A 22,465-nucleotide genomic window follows, 5' to 3' on the forward strand; every position below is an offset into this window, starting at 1 on the left:
AGCCAAGATTGCACCACTGTACTCCAGCCTGGGAGACAGAGTAAAAGCAACTCTGTCTCAAAAAAAAAAAAAAAAAAGGCATTTTCTTCTGCTCACCATCTCTGTCTTATCCATCAGGGCTCCATGTCCTTAGGGAAGCTGTTGCCAGCTCTTCAGACTAGTTGTGCTGTGTGCATTTCCTTGTCACAATGGCATGGTTTATTCAATACTCATCTTCTACACTAGACTGAGTTTCAGGGGAGCAAGGACCATATTTGTCTTTTTTTTTTTGAGACGGAGTCTCTCTCTGTCGCCCAGGCTGGAGTGCGTGGCATGATCTCTGTTCACTGCAACCCTTGCCTCCCGGATTCGGGTTTGAGCGATTCTCCTGCCTCAGCCTCCCTAGTAGCTGGGACCACAGGTGTGTGCCACCACGCCTGCCTAATTATTTTTTTATTTTTGTATTTTTAGTAGAGATGGGGTTTCACCACGTTGGCCAGACTGGTCTTGAACTCCTGACCTCAGGTGATCCACTCGCCTCGGCCTCCCAAAGTGCTGGGATTACAGGCGTGAGCCACTGCGTCTGGCCATTTGTCTTCTTTATAATGCCTTTCCAATGCTTAGCCCAGTGCCTGGCCTGTTCAGGTGCTAAATAAGACAGTTTCCATGTGTGCCCTCAACCAAGGTAGTAGGATCTAGGGATCCCAAGAAGAAATGTGAAAGGAGGCCTCTGATTTCCCTTTTTGTTTTTTTTTTTGAGGGAGTTTCACTCTTGTTGCCCAGGCTGGAGTGCAATGGCGCGATCTCGGCTCACCACAACCTCTGCCTCCCAGGTTCAAGCAATTCTGCCTCAGCCTCCCAAGTAGCTGGGAATACAGGCATGCACCACCACGCCTGGCTAATTTTTTTGTATTTTTTAGTAGAGACGGGGTTTCTCCATGTTGAGGCTGGTCTCAAACTCCTGACATCAGGTGATCCACCCACCTTGGCCTCCCAAAGTGCTGGGATTACAGGCGTGAGCCACCACGCCCAGCAAGGCCTCTGATTTCTGAGAGAAGGGACTTTACTTCTATTTGTACTCATGACCTAAGAGTTCAAGAGTTTTACAAATAAATGTTCAGTTCAAAATTCTAAGTTATTGAACCAGATGGAATCATGTTATTAAGAACTCAACAGGAAAATGTAAACAAATTATCTATGTGCTCAGTAATGAATTTATGGTGAGCTCCAATACACAAAAGACATCAACAGTACCTTGAATGACTCCGGCTTCTGGAGTAGGACCGGCGTCGTCTGGAACCTGGCTTGTCTTCAACTAATCTGATTTTTCTGCCATTGACTTCAGTTCCATCCAACTTCTCCAAAGCTCTTTTCATATCAGAATAAGATACAAATTCAATCACCCCTTCATTTTTGCGTCCCTTGTGAGCATCTGCATAAGTCACTTCTCCTGCCTGACGCATATAATCCTGAAGAAAAAAAAGCGTGACTATATTATGTTTTGCTAAAATATTGAATGCAATGAGATCTGAGTGAACTTTTCTTTTCTTAAGAAATGCCAGTGTTCCGCAGAATAAAGTTTATTCTTAAATATATTCATCTACCCACCAATCATGTACTGAGGTTCTTTAAAGCACCAGCCATATTAGGTGGGTGGGAGAGACAATAAATACACATTAAATTGTTCCTTTAAATAAAGTTTTGGGGCTAAGTGTGGTGGCTCATGCCTGTAATCCCAGCACTTTGCCAGGCTGAGGCAGGAGGATTGCTTGATTCCAGGAATTTGAGACCAGCCTTGGCAACACGGAAGACCCCATCTCTATAAAAATTTAAAAAATTAGTCAGGTGGGGTGGCACATGCCTGTAGTCCCAGCTACCCAGTAGGCTGAGGTGGAAGGATCATCTGAACCCAGGCAGGCTGAGGCTGCAGTGAGCCGTGATCGTGACACTGCACTATAGCCTGGGGTAAAGAGCAAGATACTGCCTCAAAACAAAAAAATAAGGACAGGCGCAGTGGCTCACACCTGTAATCCCAGCACTTTGGGAGGCCAAGGTGGGCAGATCCCTGAGGTCAGGAGTTCAAGACCAGCCTGACAACTTGGTGAAACCCTGTCTCTACTAAAAACACAAAAATCAACCAGGCGTGGTGGCAGGCGCTTGTAATCCCAGCTACTTGGGAGGCTGAGGCAGGAGAATCGCTTGAACCCAGGAGGTGAAAGTTGCAGTGAGCGAGATCATGCTACTGCACTCTAGCCCAGGCGACAGAGCAAGACTTCATCTCAAAAAAAAAATAAATAAAAAATAAAATTTATTTTTTAAACTACTAATATCCCCTAATTTGTTTTCTTTTTGTATTTCCTTGATAAATAGCTAACATACATTGTGCCAGAAACTATTCTAGGCTTTTTATATATACAATTCACTAAATTATCTCAATAACCTTGAGTAGAAATTAATACTAACTCCATTTTCTAGTTGAGGAATATGAGGCATAAGACGTAAAGTAACTTGCTAAGGGTCAAGTGGCAGAGCCAGGATTCTATCTAGGCTCGCCAGCTTGAGAGCTAGGAAATCTGCTCAATTATCTGTTACTGTCGTTTCCTGAGAATGGAACTCCCTGAAGGTACAGACGTGTAGAGCCAACCAAGGGTGGTAACTGTGGGGGACCAGCCTCAATACCACTCACAGGACATCCAAAGTCTGGTGGTGATGAAGGAATGAGAAGAGAGAGGTTAAGACTGCCTAAAGAGTGGGGGCCAGGTGGTTAACTGCAAAATGAAGGCTGCAAAAGGCTCAGAGTTCTGGTCTCCACACTATTGAGTACAATCATTTAGATCTAAGAAGCCGACGTTTAGGGCAAAATGGTGAAAAGGGAGGCAGTGTGTCATATGCGTAATCTATAGCAGTGGTGGTTTAAATGAATCTCCTTTGTGCTGAAACAGCGTATCTTTAACTTATCACAGTAGCTGGTGGGAGCGGGCTTAACTAGGAGGCTGCATGTCTGGCCACAGTCCAATGCTTCGAAGGAGTGTCTTTCTCCTTGAACACAGTGTTTATGGATAAGAAAGCAAGTCTTGCTCAGAGCACGGAAACATAATGGCGATAAGGCTTTCCTCCTCCCACAAGAGGCCTCTTGTGGCTGTGCACAACTTATTGTCCCATATTTTTATGGCCAGTTTATACAGGCACCCCATAAGCCTTTCCCCCAACAGTAACTAGGCTCTGTTTTAACAAAAAAATTAAGAGGTTTTCTACGAACTTAATTTAATATTACATTTAGTGACACCACATGACGAGTTAGCATTCCACTGATGAAGAGAGTAGCTTTCCAGTTTCTATCCATGATGTTCAATCCCTAACTCTCAGAATACTGGAGTCATTCCTTCAGCAAGCAGAATTGTGCTGGCAGACATTCAGTAAAGGTCTACTACGGTGCTGACAATAAGCACGATGCACCTGAAAAAACTGGGAGTTAAGAGTCCTGGTCCCAGCTCTTCTGCATCTGTTACTTGAAGGTTGCTGGGATTAAATTTTAAAAAGGGGGGGGAAAAATAGAAGTGCTTTAAATTAAAACTGTACAAATGTAAAGGATTCCTAACTATTCTTTCCTGAACCTAAATACACTCACTCATTTTGCTAGAGATGACATGTTTAAACATGGCCAAAAAAAGCAAGAAGGGAGACAAAACAACACCCGTTTCATGCATCCTCCTAAGACCATTCAGATTATGATACTGCTCAGTAAGTTTTTCTTCCTTATTGAGATTAAAAACACTGTTGTCAATAAATGGGACCGGGTGTGGTAGCTCACGCCTGTAATCCCAGCACTTTGGGAGGCCAAGGCAGGTGGATCACTTGTGGTCAGGAGCTCAAGACCAGTCTGGCCAACAGGGCGAAACCTGGTCTCTACTAAAATACAAAAATTAGCTGGGCATGGTGTCATGTGTCTGTAATCCCAGTTACTCTGGAGGCTGAGGTAGGAGAACTACTTGAACCCCAGGCGGAGGTTGCAGTGAGCTGAGATGGCGCCACTGCACTTCAGCCTAGGTGAAAGGGTGAGACTCTGTCTAAAAAATAATAAAAAGCTGGAATGACTACACTGGATGGCCAACATTAGCAATGAATCTTAATTTTTGACACCAAAACTCTTTCAGGACAAATATTCCATCAAAAACCTTATGAAAGAACATGGGTCAGACTGTCAATTTCACCAGTAAGGATATACATTGAAGCTGATGTGAATTTGCATGTTACAGCAAATGCTGCAGGAAACACTGGTGGTTTCAACCATTTTACTGACTGGTGAGTAGCTATACTGGCATCTTCCTGTAACTTTTTTTTTTTTTGAGACAGAGTCCTGCTCTATTGCCCAGGCTGCAGTGCAGTGGCACGATCTTGGCTCACTACAACCTCTACCTCCCAGGTTGAAGCAATTCTCCTGCCTCAGCCTCCCAAGTAGCTGGGACTACAGGTGCCCAGCCCACCACCACGCCTGGCTAATTTTTGTATCTTTTTAAGTAGAGACGGGGTTTCAAACATTCTTTACAGAGGGAAATTTCATATAACACATTTGGGCCAAGTTTCTGTCATGTCAGCTGTTGCAGAGGCTGAGGCTGGAGGATTACTTGAGGTCAGGAGTTGGAGACCAGTCTAGGTAACACAGTGACAACCAATCTCTGAGCCAAGATCGTGCCTCTGCACTCCAGCCTGGGCAACAGAGTGAGACTCTGTCTCACAACAAAATCAGGCCAGGTGCAGTGGCTCACATCTGTAATCCCAGCACTTTGGGGGCCTGAGGCGGGTGGATCACAAGGTCAGGAGTTCAAGACGAGCCTGGCCAAGATGGTGAAACCTCGTCTCTACTAAAAATACAAAAAAATCAGCCGGACGTGGTGGCGGGTGCCAGTAATCCCAGCTACTCAGGAAGCTGAGATGGAGAACTGCTTGAACCCGGGAGACGGAGGTTGCAGTGAGCCGAGAAGGCGCCACTGCACTCTAGCCTGGGCAACACAGTGAGACTCCGTCTCGAACAAAACAAACAAAAAACAAAACAAAACCAAACAAACTCACAGATGTCTCCTTAGAATGATGGTCCCACAATGTTCAGTAGAAGTATAATTCTGATATATTTTGTACTCATATGGAATCTTTAATTACTTCCAGCTCTGTGCAGGCTTTCACACATGTAACATTATATTTTCGGTATGCCTAGGCCTGCACAAATTTACCTGTTTCCCAACTTTAACTCCTGCCCAACCTTACCCCAAAAGGTTAATGGGGCCCAAACCTTTAGGTCTTGCCAGCTGCACCGACTTGACAAATTCTCCACAATAAGTCTGTATTCTGTGCGAGTAGGAGGGCCATATTTATCTCGGCCACTTCTTCTATAACCATATCCACCTTTGGAAGGTTCAAATAAATAACATTATTTCAGTGGAGGAAAAGGAAAAAAAATGACACAGCACACACCCCCACTTAAATATATTATTTACCCCCACCCCAAACAATAGCATGTTTTAACTCTATTCCCATCCTTAATTCTAAAATAGATTTTTAAAGAAGCAATCAGCTAAATATAAACATTTAATTTAATTTAAAAAGTTGTAAGTATACATATTCATTAATATTTATATTTAAGATTAACATGCATAAATTAAAAACGATTAACAATTTAACAATTTAGAAATAAGTAACCAAATTACTAATCAGTTACTGGTGTTACTCACAGTGATTAAAAATTTTGTGAATATTTTATATGAAAAAAAAAAAAAGATTTTCAGGCACCTATTTCAGTTTAATCTCATCTGTGTCTAACCCTTGGGATCCTCACCACCCAGGTCTAATGGGGAAAGGTTGCGGTCGTCACATGGCTTCCTGTTTTTGGTCAGCCAAGGGCCACAATGGTTCAAAGAGCCACGCATGGAAAGGTAACCCAAGGTCAGCAAATGGAACAGGCAGTCATCTTAGCCTCAAAGGATTCTTTTAATTAAAACATTGAGGTCTTTGTTAAATCTATGTTAAACAATTGCATTACAGAGAAAAAAAAAACAACACAAACACACATCATTAAACATATTTATAAAGTATTACAAACAAGAAATTATCATTAATTTAATTAAAATTAAACATTATCAAAGGCTTATTTGTAATTCTACATTTTTTTAAAAAGACACATAATTTATAAAATAGCTTAAACATCAATACATTTAAATGCAATATCAATTAATTACTTTAAATAATTAGCATTTGATAATAAAAGCACGTTACTGATACAAGTATGCCCTTTGAATGCTTACTGCGTCCAGAACCGTAACTGCCATCTCGCCGTGGGCCGCGGGCATGCTCAACAATTACTCGCTCACCACAAAGGTCTTTGCCATTCAGTTCATAAACAGCATCATCTGCATCACGCAGATCATCAAACTCCACAAAACCGTATCTAGAAGAGAGCAAAGAAAATACTGGTTGGTACCATTTTGACATCCAGCTTCACTAACATTAAAGAGAAAGCAATGAGGGTCATGCTTAGCAAAGGTTAGGTGGATTTTGCAAACTAAGGATCAGCTTTGTCTTCTCTTTAGGTGAAATCACTTTGCTTTGTGCCAACAGGCACTGCAAAAGGTAGGGAGACTTCTCAAAGTAGACTCCTATCTTTCTAGGAGGAGGCTGGCTACATACGCAGGACACTTCTTATGTTTCCCAAGTAGTTGGTGGCAACTGCAAAGACAGGGATGCTTGGTATAAGAATCCAAAATATATAATGCTACAAGATATATAATGCTCTTTCAAACACCACATACAACTCATCTTTTTTAGCTTTAAAAGTGGTATCTTAGAGAACAATTAGATCTACATTCAGGCACTGTGTAATAACTCTTAAATCATGTGAAAGAAAAAAACTTTTTTTTAAGGTTCCTGTTAGTCTACGTAAAACACATCTGTCACATGTGATTATCAGTGAAAAAAAGACTGGAGCTATTTACTTCCCTGTGAGATTCCAAATTCATTTCCATGAAGTTTTAGAATAGGCTGGAATCCTATGAAATCTGTATACACCTCATGCAAACGTCTTTAAATGGTATTGCTGTATCTTTTCCAGCCAAGAGGTTTGGTGGCTTAACATATATCCAAAAGAACGCCCCATCCTATTAATGCCTATTAAAGAGTACAATTTATATAACTAAAGTGCAAAATTTGTAAGATACTTATAAGCAAGATTATACAAATGCCCTGTAAATTATGTTTTCAAGAAATATTTAGTTTGGTCTGACACAGCTGTGAAAAGTCCAGCTTTGTGACCACTGCCTATATTTAAAAACCAAAACCATCTTATTGATCATAACTAATCAGAAAGGAAAGTTACAAACAATTTATTTAAACTCTAATAAGGCTGTATGTACACGGGCACACACTGACTAATGTTCCTCTGCATTTAAACACACTGACACTACAAACAAGTTATAGGACTTGTCAGAGGATCACCCAGCCTGCTAACAAAAAATGATTCCACTTTACTTATTTATTTATTTAATTTTTTGACACGGAGTCTCACTGTTGCCCAGGCTGGAGCGCAGTGGCGCGATCTCGGCTCACTGCAACCTCCACCTCCTGGGTACAAGCGATTCTCCTGCCTCAGCCTCCCACTAGCTGGGATTACAGGCGCACGCCACCACGCCTGGCTAATTTTTGTATTTTTAGTACAGACAGGGTTTTGTCATGTTGGCCAAGCTGTTCTCGAAACCTCAGGTGATTCGCCCACCTGGGCCTCCCAAAGTGCTAGGATTACAGGCGTGAGCCACTGCGCCCAGCCTCCAGTTTCTTTAGAATGTAATGTTGTACTCGGTAACATGTTAAATAAGTGAGAACTCAGAATTGCAAAATTTTTCCTTTACTACAGAGTTTCTTTCATACAAGTCTCTCCAGGTGACAATATGCTAGGTTACAACGTGTAGGTAACAACGTTGGAGGGTTCTTTATGTTGAAATGTCTGCCTGGCACTGAATGTCAACTCCATTAAAAAAATATAATAGAGACACACCCAGTTATTTAACAGGAAGTGTCTTGCAGTAACACAATTCAGAAGCCACCTGGCTCAATTTATGGGCTGTGAAGTCTTTAAAACATAGTTTCACGCTTCCATAGGCTAGAATTGCTGAGCAGCTTAATAAGAAGGATTTTGAATATGCTGTTATCTTAGACAAGGCAAGTAATGCCTCTCCAAATCACTGACTTACTATGTCCAAAAGTGCTTTAACGGTGACTAAAAATCTGTAATAGATAATATAATGTAGCTGCTTTTTCCTTTCTTAGATAGAATGGATCATTAGGAAAACTATATTATTTTCAGACAAAATTTTTCTTTTAAGGCAAATAAAAAAACTCAACTATTTTCTACTTTGGTTTATCTCTAGATGGATTCAAAACAGTAACAATAACAAAAGTGCCCTCCTGAATTTAATTGTCAAGAGTGCTCTGTCCCAAGTCTGCTCTGTCCACAGCATCACTGCTTTTGGCAGCATGTGAGAGCCTGACGCCATGCAGAGGGAGGAGGGACATTCGGCCTGGGCATGAAGGAATGGCCTCCATTCCCTTCGAGTCACACTCTGGCTCGGCACTGTTCAATGACCAGGACTGATCTAATGTCATCTTAGGACACCACAGAATCCTGAGGATTAAACAAACCACAGGAAAATCACCAACTGTTTTCCTCAAAATAGTTAAGGGTTACAACTACTGGGCAGAGCGGGTGGTCACAGAATGCAACATCCTTAAGCTCTGCAGGTCAACTGAAACAGAAAGCACAGTGGCCACTGATGGCAAGTGATGCTTCTGTCAGACCTGTGGGGTCATACATTCTCCCAGACTCAAAGATCACCCTGTTCTAAGGCTCACATGCAGAACTTACCCTGACCTTTCAGAGAAAGCAGTGACAATCTGTTCAGTGGAGGCAGGATAATTTAAAAATAAAAATTAATGTTAAGACAGATGAATCTTTCTTTGCAAGCTGAGAATGAAGCAAGGCATATCTTGCCAATACAACTTCCTCGAGTTACAGGGACAATTGGTAATGTTACAGAAAAATTCCTACAAGCCTTCCCCAGTATTTACTTCTAAAAAGTTCCAACAAGTGGGTCACTTGGTAAGCCTGTTTTAGGGGTATCCAAAACATTTATTAAATTAGCTGACTTGAGATTAAATTTATTTTACAGAAAAATTTTGGCTACTATTCTGTGAAAAAAATCTATTTGAAACATATCAAAGTTCAGTTCAAGGATCAAATCAGGCACTTGACTGTCACTTCTCTCTGCTGAGTGGGTTTGGAAGATTAAAACAAACATCTTTCCATACAACAAACCATACCTAATAGGGACTCTTGTTCTGAGAATAAAGCAAAGAGCAGATTTCTACTAAATCTGCTTTACTTGAAGAATGACTTAATTTCATTCAATAAATAGAGTGAATAAGATAGAAATAAATTAAGACAGGAAGACTAGATAATAAAATGTTACCTAACTCTGACTAAACAATCTCTCTATATTAAGCAATGGTATCATAGCTAATATTCATAGCACCCCTTCAGCTAGGTACTATTATTTCTGTTTTACACATGAAAAAAACCGAGGCACAGAGTATTAAATAACTTGCATTAAAAAAACTCCGCCGAGCTGGCATTCAAACCTGTGGTTTGACACCAGGGCTGAAACTCCCTAACTATTAAGACTGAAGCAGCAAGAACTGGCCTGGGTTCTAGTCTTGGTTCTGCAATAAACTTTGAACAGCAAATTTAAAACATTTTATTTCTTTGGGGTCTTAGTTTATTCATGAAATGAGGGAGTTACTGCATATCTCCAAGGCTGTAACTAACATCAAAAGCATGACAGATTAAGTGTTAAAATTAGTGCTCCTTTGGTTTAACAATGGAGATGGGGTTTCAATATGTTATCCAGGCTGGACTTGAACTCCTGGGATCAAGGGATCCTGCGGCTTCAGCCTCCCAAGTAGCTGGGATTACAGGCACATGCCACTGTGCTGGGCTTCAAAAATGGAAAATTTAAACTCTAAAATCTGACATGCCTGGACTAGGATGGTACCACCAGACACCAACAGGTGGAAAGGGATAAATTTTTATTGTCTAAAATACCTTTTATTTATAGGTCCCAATTTTAGCTTAAACACTTCAATTGTTCCTGAATTAGTGCCTTTGACAAAGTAAAGCTCTTCCTGGTAACTAACACTAGAGCCTTTTAAAGCCAAGCTTAACACTCCCTTTGTGCTTTGCAGCAAGTAATGTGAAACAAATCTGTCTCAAAAAGCAATCTCCTTTTGAATCCTTTGTCAGAGTAAAAAGGAATATAAAATACATACATGCATGTATACACACTATTATATGTATGCATGTGTGTACATATATGTACATACATCTTTGGTGTGACTTGTGAGTAAGCCTCACAAAACAACCCAAGAGATAAATTTCTCTAATTCTAACAGCAGAAATCCTTCCTCTTCTGCTCTATTAAAAACAAAGAACATCTTTCAATAATTCATAGGATGCAGGAATTCAGAAGAATCTAAGACAAATGTAAAAACCCCTCCACAGCAGGGATTGACAGAAACACAAAGAGCCCTGCAATACACTTTCAATCTTCCTCCCCTATGCATATGAAAGAATAAAAAGCATGAGGTCACTATTCAATATACAACACCCTTCAAGTAAGAGAAGAAACTCCTTTCTTTAATGTTTCTCTGCAATAGGTTGAGTATTCTGAATCCGAAAATCCAAAATCTGAAATGCTCTAAAATCCGAAACTTTCTGAGCAGCAAGATGCTCAGATTGGCTCACCAGAACATTTTGGATTTTCGGTTTAGGAATGCTCAACCATTAAGTACAATACAAACATTCCCAAATCCAAAAAAAAATCTGAAATCCAAAATTCATCTGATCCCAAGCACTGTGTTGTCTTTACCAAAACTATTTTCCTCTGGTCACATTCTATCCTGACAAACCTAGTCAAAAGAATGAGGGGAAGTTACTGTCATTTTCCCTCTAAAAAAGGCAGGCAGCATAATTTTTACCAAGTATGGACAGGTATCTGGATACCACAAACAAAAGCCACACTGAATTATATGGGCTGCTCTAAACTTTAGTCCATTCTTATCCCATTGCCAATGCACTCATCTTCCTCATTCAACAGCTGATGTACTGCTCAGGTTATCAATCAGAATTCTGAAAAGGCAGAACTGGAATGACACATTTTTAAAACTAAGGTACTCTAAGACTTCAACTTTAGAAATGTTAACCACACTTCTTCAGGCAAGAATTATTATCTGAGTTTGTATCCTTGCTAACATGCTTTCTCTGATCCTATACCAATGGTCCCAAACACCATCAAGTCTGCCCTTTGCTCTGTCATGTTCTACTGAAGAGGATTTATCTCAACCCTTTTCAGAACAGCTTAGGGTCACTTCTGTCTTTCAAACATCTTCACTGAACAGGGAGACAAAGTCCTGTCTGCAATCTGATGCCCATGACTTGCTCTGGAAATAGGCTGATAAATGGCTAACTGGGCAAGGCATGACTAAGGGGGTGCTCAATACCAGAAACTGCTAGGGAGTGGGTATGAGGAGCAGGGGAAAGCAAGCCTCCATGCGTGTGACCACGGTCACCCACCAACACTGCTTACCGAGGGGCATGCCTTGGATGGTCTCTCTATAAGAAAATATGCCCCTTTCCACGGTGGATCTCTGCTCACCTTTGTCCTAAAACTGTGCCACATGCTTTTCTTTGTATGTGGACATGACAGTCCTCAGCCAACCATCAGCAGGATGTGAGTTTTGTTTTCACAATGTGGTGAGCCATTCCCACATTCACTCATTTTCCTTGTAAGAACCGAACCTCTCCATGGCTGGTCAGGATTAGGGATGTTGCTGTAGCCAAGGAAAAATTTTCATCTGTTGAAGTTAACCCATGGGGTGGCTTGAACCCTCAATCTAGAGTCAGTAGCACTGTACTTTAAGGGTAAAGCCCTCAAATCTACCCTGAAAGAAATGGCATTCAGTGAACAGGAATCAAACAGCTTTCTTTCAAAACACTCAGTGATGTCCTATGCTTCAGCCAACTTGGTCTTATGAGGTAAAAAGTCAGGACACACTGATAGGACAGTACTAAAAAATGGCAATTCCTGCTGTCTGCAAAAAGTGCTTGGCAAACTGTAGAAAGACACTTCTGCAACCAACTCTAGTGCTCAGAAGAGGACAACTCAGAGAAAAGCTTGTGAATGAGAATAGTGTAACTGCCCCGATTCCAAAGGTCTGCAACATTCCAGGGAACCAGCGTTCAGGCCCTCACAGAAGAATTAACCAATGTCACATTTACCGCTTAGGATCAGTGATTATGGTTGCAATTTGATTTTCCTGGCAACAGAGGGTTGTTTACAACCCACAACTAAAAGCTGCTACCACATGAAATGGGTTCCTGAGATCCTTTCCTTTCTTGAGACGGGAAGGAGGCTGCTCTGGGCATCGTGGCCTCTCTTTCTTTAGTCTCAGAGGAGGGAGGGCCATCAAGGCCACCTGGAGGAGGTGGATGACTTACCCGTGCTCACTGAGTGGCAGAGCTGGGGTGCGACTTCAGGGCTCACCATTACCCAGTCTGGGACTCTTTTCACGTCGGCAAACTGGCAGTTCCCGCACACCAAGGGCTCTCTGATTAGAGCTAGTGTGGATTCCTGGTCTGCAAACGTTGGCCACAGCTCAGTCTGCACTTGATCTTTCCCCACCTTCAAAGAAGAAAACCTACCTCATGATGTCTCTCTTCCAGATCCCTTGACCATCTAATTTGCTCCCAACACCTTTGTAATCACTTCTGACTATACCTTATTGGTTGGTTACCCACTGGGTCTACTGCCAAATTCTGCAGTTTTCTCATTTGCTGGGCCTTCAGGGCTGTCTCTACCATTTGAATTAATTTATATAATTCTAGGCTAGAGCTATTTTTACTTAGTCAACTTGTCTTTTGTATTGTATCAGGAAAAGTCTGCTGCTAAATCATTTTTTTGTGTAGAAGCCTATAATGACTCCTAAGTATCTTTATGTCACTCTCTAAACCCGGAACACCTTGACTATACAAGTTGAATTATACCAATCTTCTTCCATATGCTTGAGAATTACCTCTTTCAAGAAGCCTCAGAAAACCTGCCTATTCCAATTATTTTAGGACTTTCTTTAGCTTTAGCACTTCTATTCAATTTTATGTTTTTTGTTTCTGTTTTCTTTGAGAAGGAGTCTCGCTTTGTCGCCCAGGCTGGAGTGCAATGGTGCGATCTCGGCTCACTGCAACCTCCGCCACCCGGGTTCAAGCAGTTCTCCTGCGTCAGCCTCCTAAATAGCTGGGATTACAGGCGCATGCCACCACACCCAGCTAATTCTTATATTTTTAGTAGAGACGGGGTTTCACCATGTTGGTCAGGCTTGTCTCGAACTCCTGACCTCATGATCCGGCTGTCTCAGCCTTCCAAAGTGCTGGGATTACTGGAGTGAGCCACTGCACCCAGTCATGTTTCTGTAGCTTTTTAAGCCTTGTTTTTTGTCTTTGTGCTTACCTTCTCTTTTGATTATGAGCTCTTCACTAAGAACAACAAAGGCTAGTATCTATTGGCTATTTATTTAGCACAGTGCCTGGAACAGTAAATAATTTATCCATAATATTTCATTCATTCATATATCAAACGTGAAGAATGTATTATTATTCTTCCCATTTTACAATGAGAAACTGAGGCTTGGAGAGGCTAAGCAACTTGCTCATTGTCAAGGAGCTCATGAGTGGAGGAGCTAGATTTGAACCCAGACCCATGACTCTAAAAACCCCAGCTCTAAACCACAAGGTTCTACTTCCTTTTTTCTTTTTTTAAACATAGTCTCACCTTGTCGCCCAGGCTGGAGCGCAGTGGTGCGATCTCCGCTCACTGCAACCTCTGACTCTGGGCTCAAGTAATTCTTGTACCTCAGCCTTCAAAGTGGCTGGTACTAGAGGTGTGCACCACCACGCCCGGCTAATTTTTTTTTTTTTTTTAGGAGAGACAGGATTTCACCATGTTGCCCAGGGTGGTCTCGAACTCCTGAGCTCAGGCAATCCACCTGCCTCGGCCTCCCAAAGTGCTAGAATTACAGGCGTGAGCCAGCCACCATGCCCGGCTTTCTACTGTATTTTAAAGGCAGATGCTTCTCTCCCAGTCCTGTGTACAATCTTTTTTCATTCAACAAATGCTGCTGCTTGACTTAATGATACTCTAACCTCAGATAAGTCAGGCTGTAGTAAAGGTTTTTGATATAATGGGATAAAGTCTCTAGAGAAAATAGAAATTGACCTTGGGGCAGGGTGAAGCACCTCTAAGCTGGGGGTATGTGACAACCAGGTTACTTTCACTCGTCTTTTGGTTCCCATTAGCCAGTGTCAGCCATCTGGTCCTTCCGAAAACATGTGTGGGTTCAGAACATAACAGACTAGAAGAATAGAGGAAAAATAAGATTATTCTGTGCAATCCCCATTCTGGAGGTCCCATATCAACCCCCAGAGTCTGTCTTTGGTTCTAAGGCTCAGCAAAAATTAGACCAGCATAAAGAAGATGAAGACTTGGACCTAGACGTGGTGGATGTGAATGAATATTGGCAATATCATGTGTTTAGGAATGTATTTAATTAGTTTTGCAAGGAATGGTGACTCGAACCAAAAAATATAAGCGTGAATGGTAGGAGGGAAATGGGCCAGAAATCAAAGAATACTAGAAAGTTTACAGACTTTCAACTATACAAAGATTAAAGCAGCAATCAGAAAAGTACTATGCAGATGATAAACATCTAAGATGATGTGATTTAATTTTCATTAACTACAAACTATTATTAACATGCAGCCCACTACGCCTCTTCTTCAAATTTCTTTGTAATAACTACTCCTATTTTTCAAAATTTTACGATGTATAAAGCATTACGCTAAGTGCTTTACACACATTATATCCATTTAATTTTCACAACTCTGAGGTTTACTGTCATCTGACAGATCAAGAAACTTAGAAGAGTTGATAACTTCCAAAGCTACCCCAAAGACCTGGGATTCTTCACATCCAGGTAACCTAAAACCTGCATTCTACCACCACGTTCTAACCGCCTCCTATACACCAATGAAAAGAAGTGGTCCATAAAACCAGAGTTGGAGAAACACAAGCTCTTGCACAGAAAATGTTTCATCAAATTATGTGCTGTAGCGTGGAAGACAAATGCCCACAGGAATATAAGCATCTCATGAGAAAGAGTAAGTGGCAAGAAAACACCATTTCTGCATGTGATGTGTGCTAATATCAGTAACTTGTGAACATTTATTCTCTACAAGTGGAACCAAACCCATACGCTATCAAAATTTTAATACCAGTCTAGGAAAATAGAAAAAGGTAACAAATCATTAAGAAACATATCTTGACAATGAGAACACAAATATATCACTAGGAAAATTAAACTCATGATCCTTTCTCATAAAGTAAACCAACTGCTGAAAAAAATTCTCTAATGATGAAATAACCAAACTCAAGCCCATGGTATTGAGTCCACATTGCAGATAACAGCCCATCTCTAACAGAAAACATATTCACATAGTGGGTTGAGAAAAATAGAACAATCATTATCCTAAACACCAAACAGTAAAACTAAATCCTCCCAGAATGGGAGGTAGAGAGGAATCTGTATCAAAATTTAGTCTTACTCTGTAACTGCTCTATGAGCCTATTTGCCAACTTTGTTTTAGCTATCCAAAACTTTCAAAAATGAACTAAGTCAGCTAAGGTATCTCACTTTTACACTGCAAATAGTTTGTGGATCAAACTATCATTATCCCCTGCAATCATAACTGAACTTACTTTTTTGATATTTTAAAGTCAACATGGCTTTCCTGAAAGGGAGGGCAGATACAATCATCTGCGTCCATTTCAATTTTCTGATACTTTTCAACACTAAGGGTAAATGAAATCCAAAGGTTTCAAAAGAGGGGAATCAACTATTCCCTGATGACACACTAAAAGTTCATGGAGACTCAACCACAAATTAAAAACGATTTGAAAAAACTCCAGAGATGAAAGTCACATTACCAATTTAGACTAAAACTCTTGGGATTTAATACAGAATTACCGTGTCTGTTATTCCTACTTAACGAAATAAAGGTTTACACTCTGCAGACAGCACTATCTGATTCCACACAAAAGCTACAAACAAAACCAGTTCATACTTACCTCTTAAACAACACAATGAGCAGGCTGCCAGGTGTTAAAGCTTCATAAAGATGATGCCTCTTGGATCATCTTGGCTGTATGAGGCACCATGTCCCTCATAATCGTCCCTGGTCCCTGGGCTGGAGTCTGTTTCTTCATTTTCATTTTTGGTTTTAAAGATGCCACTCCCTACGCTTTTATTAATTAGTGGATGCCACTAACATTTTAATGAATTTTTCAAATTCTTTTAAAATGGATGAATCAATAGCTTCATTTCAATTACATGAAAACCTTTCCAAGTCAATGCTTCTGGTCTGTGGTTCCTGACTCCCTTGCCTGAGCCTCCTGCTCTGCCCTCTTCTTTCCTGAAGGCTGAATTCAAACCTCCCTCTTTCAGACTTCCTCTTCTCTCTAGGTCTGGGGGTCTTTGTTCATGAAGGTACCCTTTCTGGCATAAAAGCCTAAACCCATGGTTGGGGACCTGGGATAAATAAAGTGCCTTTCAAGTGTTTCTTCAGGCATTATGTGCAGTTCAGAAATCTTTAGCCTGGGAGACTTTCATCTCAACACACAGAAAAGTAAAACATTTCCTCAAACTATGGGCATACCAATTCAGAGCACAATCTAATCCCTCACCTTCAGGATACTCCGAGACCAGATGACCCTAGGAATGACAATAGGGCAGAGAACATTTACTTGTACAAATCCTTCCTCAGCCAACCACGATAAAGCTGATACCACCTTACAGCTTTTCAAAGAGCAGCCTGAGGAGAAGAATCACTAACAGTCTCTAACTAAGGACAACATCATAAAAAATACCATCTGTCTCACTTTTGGCAGTAACTTGTCAGCTTGCTGGAAGCCTCTACAGAGACAAAAGGCTGAACAAGCCAGGAAACCTGAACTACCCTCTCACCCTTGGAGGCAAGTCCCCAAAGGACAGGACTAAAGGAAATAGCACGAGGGAAGCTTTGAATGCCAATGCCCACATATATCTAATATGTGAATTAAAAAAAATCCTCTATTTCCAGAGTTGTCAATAACTCATTTTGTAACCTTGGGCCAGTCACCTTATCACCCATGCCTCAGTTTCCCCATCAGTACAAACTATGGACAACACTTGTTTATAAAGTGCTTTGACATACTCAGTTGAAAAATAAATCATACAAATGCATTAACATTTTTAAACTTTTAAGATTTCAGTGTTAGCTTACAAATTTGTAAGTATCACCCCAACGGTATTCTCTTAGATGCCTGGAGCACCTTTCTTCTGAGGAGCTCAAAGTACAATTTGCGGTTCTGGGTACCTGGAAGCATAAAAAACACTAGAAACCCAAACCACATTTTACTACCCAGTCTATATCCTGTGCCTATCTTTTAAGAAGGGACAAATACTTCACATGGCCCTTAAATTCATACAATACCTCAATGAGAAAGGGAGCAGCAAAACAGTATGTTAAACTGAAGAACAGGGGTTTTAAATGACTTAGTCAAATAATTACAAATGATGTTTATTCACACCACAAACTGAAGGGACCAAGAACCAAGGAGTGGAGGTCTTAAATCAGGGCAATTTATGCTAGTAACATTTGGTCAAAAATCTCAATATGGTATGATCTCTTGGCATTGATTTTTCAAAATGACAGAAAAAAATTAAATCCCCTATGTCTTGGGGGGAAAAAGTAATATACTTTTTTGGGGGTAAGTTGACTTCAAAAAGTGACTTTTAATTAAAAAAAAAATTTGATCACATTTGTAATAGTTATATTACTAATAAAACAATGATAGCATGCTACTTAATTCATAGTCCGATTTCTCATTATTTATTATTCATTCAAGAAAAACTTCCTGATCATTTTTCACTCGGTAAATTAGCATTTTTTTATTTTTTATTTTTGAGACAGAGTCTCACTGTCACCCAGGCTGGAGTGCAATGGTGTGATCTCACACTGCAACCTCCGCCTCTCAGGTTCAAGTGATCCTCCTGCCTTAGCCTCCCGAGTAGCTGGGATTGCAGGAGCCTACCACCATGCCCAGTTAATTTTTGTATTTTTAGTAGAGACAGGGTTTCATCATGTTGGTCAGGCTGGTATCAAACTTCTGACCTCAGGAGATCTGCCCGCCTTGGCCTAAAGTGCTGGGATTACAGACGTGAGCCACCACGACCCGCCAGCAAGCACAACAGGGGTGCTCCATGCTGTTGAGGTGACCGCCACATGGGCATGCTCATACACTGCTGGTGTTAAGTATAACTGGTGCAGCTTTTCTGGAAAGTTATTTGGTTAAATGCACTGAGATACTTGAGTATGTTCACTCCTGCTGTGACACATGAATTTTATTTCATAGAATCCGTATGTACTAAGGGATAATAAAAATGCAAACGAAGTTTTATGCACATAATACCCATCACAGAGTTACTCATAACAGCAAGAATTAGGAGACCAAAAAAAAAAAAAAGGTAGACAATATAAGAGGAATGGTTGGGTAAATCATAATATGGCCATATAATGGATTTTATGAAGTCATTAATAAGGAAGATTTTAATGTAATAGAAAAAAGTACATGAGATAAATTAAGTAAAAAAAGTGTGACACAAAATTGCACATAAGACCTCACCTATCTTAAAAAGATTCTTAATACTTTTCATTTTATGCTTTCATAATATCTAAATGATCTACAATTAACCTACATTTATTCTCTAGTGAGTCAAAAAGTTTTTTTTGTTTGTTTTTTTTTTGAGATGGAGTCTTGCTCTGTCGCCCAGGCTGGAGTGCAGCGGCGTGATCTCTGCTCACTGCAAACTCTGCCTCCTGGGTTCACGTCATTCTTCTGACTCAACCTCCCGAGTAGCTGGGACTAAAGGCGCCCGCCACCTCGCCCAGCTAATTTTTTTGTTTTTTTTTTAGTAGAGACGGGGTTTCACCATGTCAGCCAGGATGGTCCTGATCTCCTGGCCTCGTGATCTGCCTGCCTCGGCCTCCCAAAGTGCTGGGATTACAGGTGTGAGCCACTGTGCCCAGCCCAAAAAGGTTTTCGTTTCTAGCTTTTTTTTTTTTTGGAGATGGAGTCTCATTCTGTTGCACAGGCTGGAGGGCAATGGTGCAATCTCGGCTCCCAGGTTCTAGCAATTCTCCTGCCTCAGTCTCCTGAGTAGCTGGGATTACAGCATGTGCCATCACACCCAGCTAATTTTTGTATTTTCAGTATAGACAGGGTTTCACCATGCCGGCCAGGCTGGTCTCAAACTCCTGACCTCAAGTGATCTGCCCACCTCAGCTTCCCAAAGTGCTGGGATTACAGGTTTGAGCCACCGCACCTGGTCCAAAAAGTTCTTGAATTTGTTATGCTTGATAGGCTAAATAGATGAGCCTTAAAGACGGTCAGATGATTTCCTCATATATAAGCCTAAACATTTTAATTAGAAAAAAATAGTTTAAAAAATTATAACAAAGGGCACTGTTCAGAAGAGTAGGAACTCTTGTCCGGGTGTGGTGGCTCATGCCTGTAATTCCAGCACTTTGGGAGGATGAGGTGGGTGGATCACCTGAGGTCAGGAGTTCGAGAACACCCTGGGCAACGTGGTGAAACCCCATCTCTACTGAAAATACAAAAATTAGCGGGCTGTGGTGGCAGGCGTCTGTAATCCCAGCTACTTGAGAGGTTGACACAGGAGAACTGCTTGAACCCGGGAGGCAGAGGTTGCAGTGAGCCGAGATCGTGCTACTGCACTGCACTGCAGCTTAGGAGAGATTGAGACTCCATCTCAAAAAAAAAAAAAAAGAAAAAAAGAAAAATAGGAGCTCTTAAACACAGCAGGTGGAAACACAAATAGTTTACCAAGTAATGAAATAGCTAGCAAAAGCATTAAAACGTGTATATGCTTTGACTCCCAAAGTCTACTTGCAGGAATCTGCCCTAAGGTAAAAAGAAATGTATACAAAAACTCATATAAAAGATATTCAACAGTATTATACATGCATAAAATAGTACAAACACAAAGATAACCTAAATGCCTTGCAACATGGTTCTAATTATGTCCATTAAATACCATATGTATGAAGGAGTGCTATGTAGCCATTAGAAACCAGGTTGTAGGAGAAGACTTAATGACAAAGGAAAAGGATCAGGCTGCTAGGGTGAAACAGGCAAATTATAAAATAATTTATAGTATGATTCCAAGTTTGAAAAATAAAAAATAAAAAATCGAGTGGGGAGAGGCATAAGAAAAGGGAGAGACTGTGCAGGAGGTAGTTTTTTTTTTTGATGGAGTCTCGCTCCGTCACCAGGCTGGAGTGCAGTGGCCCAAAATCGGCTCATTGCAACCTCCTGGGTTCAAGCAATTCTCCTGCCTCAGCCTCCTCAGTAGCTGGGAGTACAGGCGTGTGCCACCATGCCCAGCTAATTTTTGTATTTTTAAAGAGGGGGTTTCACCATGTTAACCAGGATGGTCTCGATCTCTTGACCTCGTGATCTGCCCGCCTCAGCCTCCCAAAGTGCTGGGATTACAGGCGTGAGCCACCGCAACCGGATGGTGGGTTTTTTAATTAAGAAAAAAAGGAGACAGAGTGTGTGTGTGTGTGCGCGCACATGCCCATACCTGTATGTGGGAAAAAAAAAAAAAATCTAAACTAAAAAACCCCACATGCAAAGCGTTTCATCTTCGGACTTTTTTTTTTTGGTCCTTCTCCATATAAAAAAATTATAATAGGACAGGTGCAGTGGCTCACGCCTGTAATCCCAGCACTTTGCGAGGCGGATCACTTGAGGTCAGGAGTTCAAAACCAGCCTGGCCAACATGGTGAAACCCTGTTTCTACTAAAACAAACTTTAGCCAGGGGTGGTGGCACGCACCTGTACTCCCAGCTACTTGAGAGGCTGAGGCAGAAGAAACGCTTGTACCTGGGAGGTGAGGTGCGACTGCACCACTGCACTCCAGCCTGAGCGACAGAGAGAGGGGGAAAGAGAGAGAGAAAGACTCTGTCTAAAAAAAAAAAAAAAAAGTCCAGTCATAAATAAATATGTGCTATTTTGAAAATTAAGAGTGGGTCTTTAAGTATACATAAACAGAGTTGTTCAAACAAGCTTTTAAACAAAACTTGTTTAATCTCTTCTTAGATAATCCTAAAATTAATCCAGAACCAAATGTCTTCCTTTTCTTAACACAGACTCCAATGCTTTGTACATGCTGGTGCAAATGGGATGCTACTTCCGAGGCTGGCAAAAGGGCTTAAAAACAAAAAGGTGGTAGGGTTCCTAAAGGGAAAGTGTTTGTTTTTTCTTTTGTCATTTTCTGTCACTCATTAGTTACAGTATTATCATAAAAATGATAAAGCACTTCTCTGCCACTTGGTGGTGGGTGAAGATAATCCCTCTCATGATTGAGAATACAGTAACGATGAATGACAGGGCCTTGGGAGAAGTCTTGAAAGACTTAAAAACTAAAAACTTAAAAAAAAAAAAAGAAAAACAAAATACTGCAACAGCTCATCTAACCAGAAACCAGCAACCTGGAACATTAACTATATACTTCCTATCTGTCAAGAATTCAAGAATTCAGGAGTCAAAAGAGAAAAATCCCTGTGTAGGTGCTGGGGTTGGCAGAGATTCCTCTTAGTATCTAAGGCTTAATAATGCCCTCCAGTGATCAGTGACACACAGAACGACCTGCCTCACTCGAAGAGTCTTGAACTCCACATTAAAAAAATTACGGTGCATTAAACAAGGATAAAAACAAAAATTTTCTGGTAATAATTAGATAGCTTGACTAAACAGACCACAACATCCCCTGAAAATTCAGGCTATTCATGATTTCACTGTTACATGAAACACAGGTTCTGAAGTTTAAATCCAAGTTCCCCTTGAGAGTTTTAATTCATGACTTTAACTAAAAAATAAAGCTATGAATTTCAATGATCTGGGGGTTTATCCTTCCAGCTACCAGACAGGCAAAATAATCTTAGCATGTGGTAAGTTTTATTCATTAACTAAAATTTGGAAAAGCTAAGATATAAAGATCTGACTAAAACCACAAGATTTTGTGGCAAAAGGGCAACTAGTGTACTCAAAATTCTCGCACACTTTACATGAAGTGGCTTATTATAAAAAATAAAATCTATATACAATCAAAGCCAGCAAAAGTTACCACAGAACTGAAAAGCTATAAAGAGGTGCTGCTAATATTGTTGCTTCACTGACATGCGTCTAGGATTCTTCCTGCCCCTCCCTTCCCTACAGTG

At 40.8% G+C, this 22,465-nt stretch overlaps 1 protein-coding gene across 3 annotated transcripts in view; it reads right to left on the minus strand.

The window, feature by feature from the left end:
- The window catches only part of SRSF4 (serine/arginine-rich splicing factor 4), a 38,654-nt gene that overhangs the window by 11,567 nt on the left and 4,622 nt on the right, over positions 1 to 22,465 (minus strand). For all 3 annotated transcript variants that reach the window (XM_011981747.1, XM_011981744.1, XM_011981746.1), the window contains exons 2-4: positions 6,276 to 6,418; positions 5,267 to 5,379; positions 1,234 to 1,448 (exon numbers count right to left, since the gene is read on the minus strand). In XM_011981747.1, the coding sequence (XP_011837137.1) occupies positions 1,234 to 1,448; positions 5,267 to 5,379; positions 6,276 to 6,418 (471 nt within the window). The remainder of the gene's footprint in view (positions 1 to 1,233; positions 1,449 to 5,266; positions 5,380 to 6,275; positions 6,419 to 22,465) is intronic.

This window comes from Mandrillus leucophaeus, unplaced genomic scaffold (assembly GCF_000951045.1).
Source record: "Mandrillus leucophaeus isolate KB7577 unplaced genomic scaffold, Mleu.le_1.0 Scaffold23, whole genome shotgun sequence".
NCBI classification, from domain to species: domain Eukaryota; kingdom Metazoa; phylum Chordata; class Mammalia; order Primates; family Cercopithecidae; genus Mandrillus; species Mandrillus leucophaeus.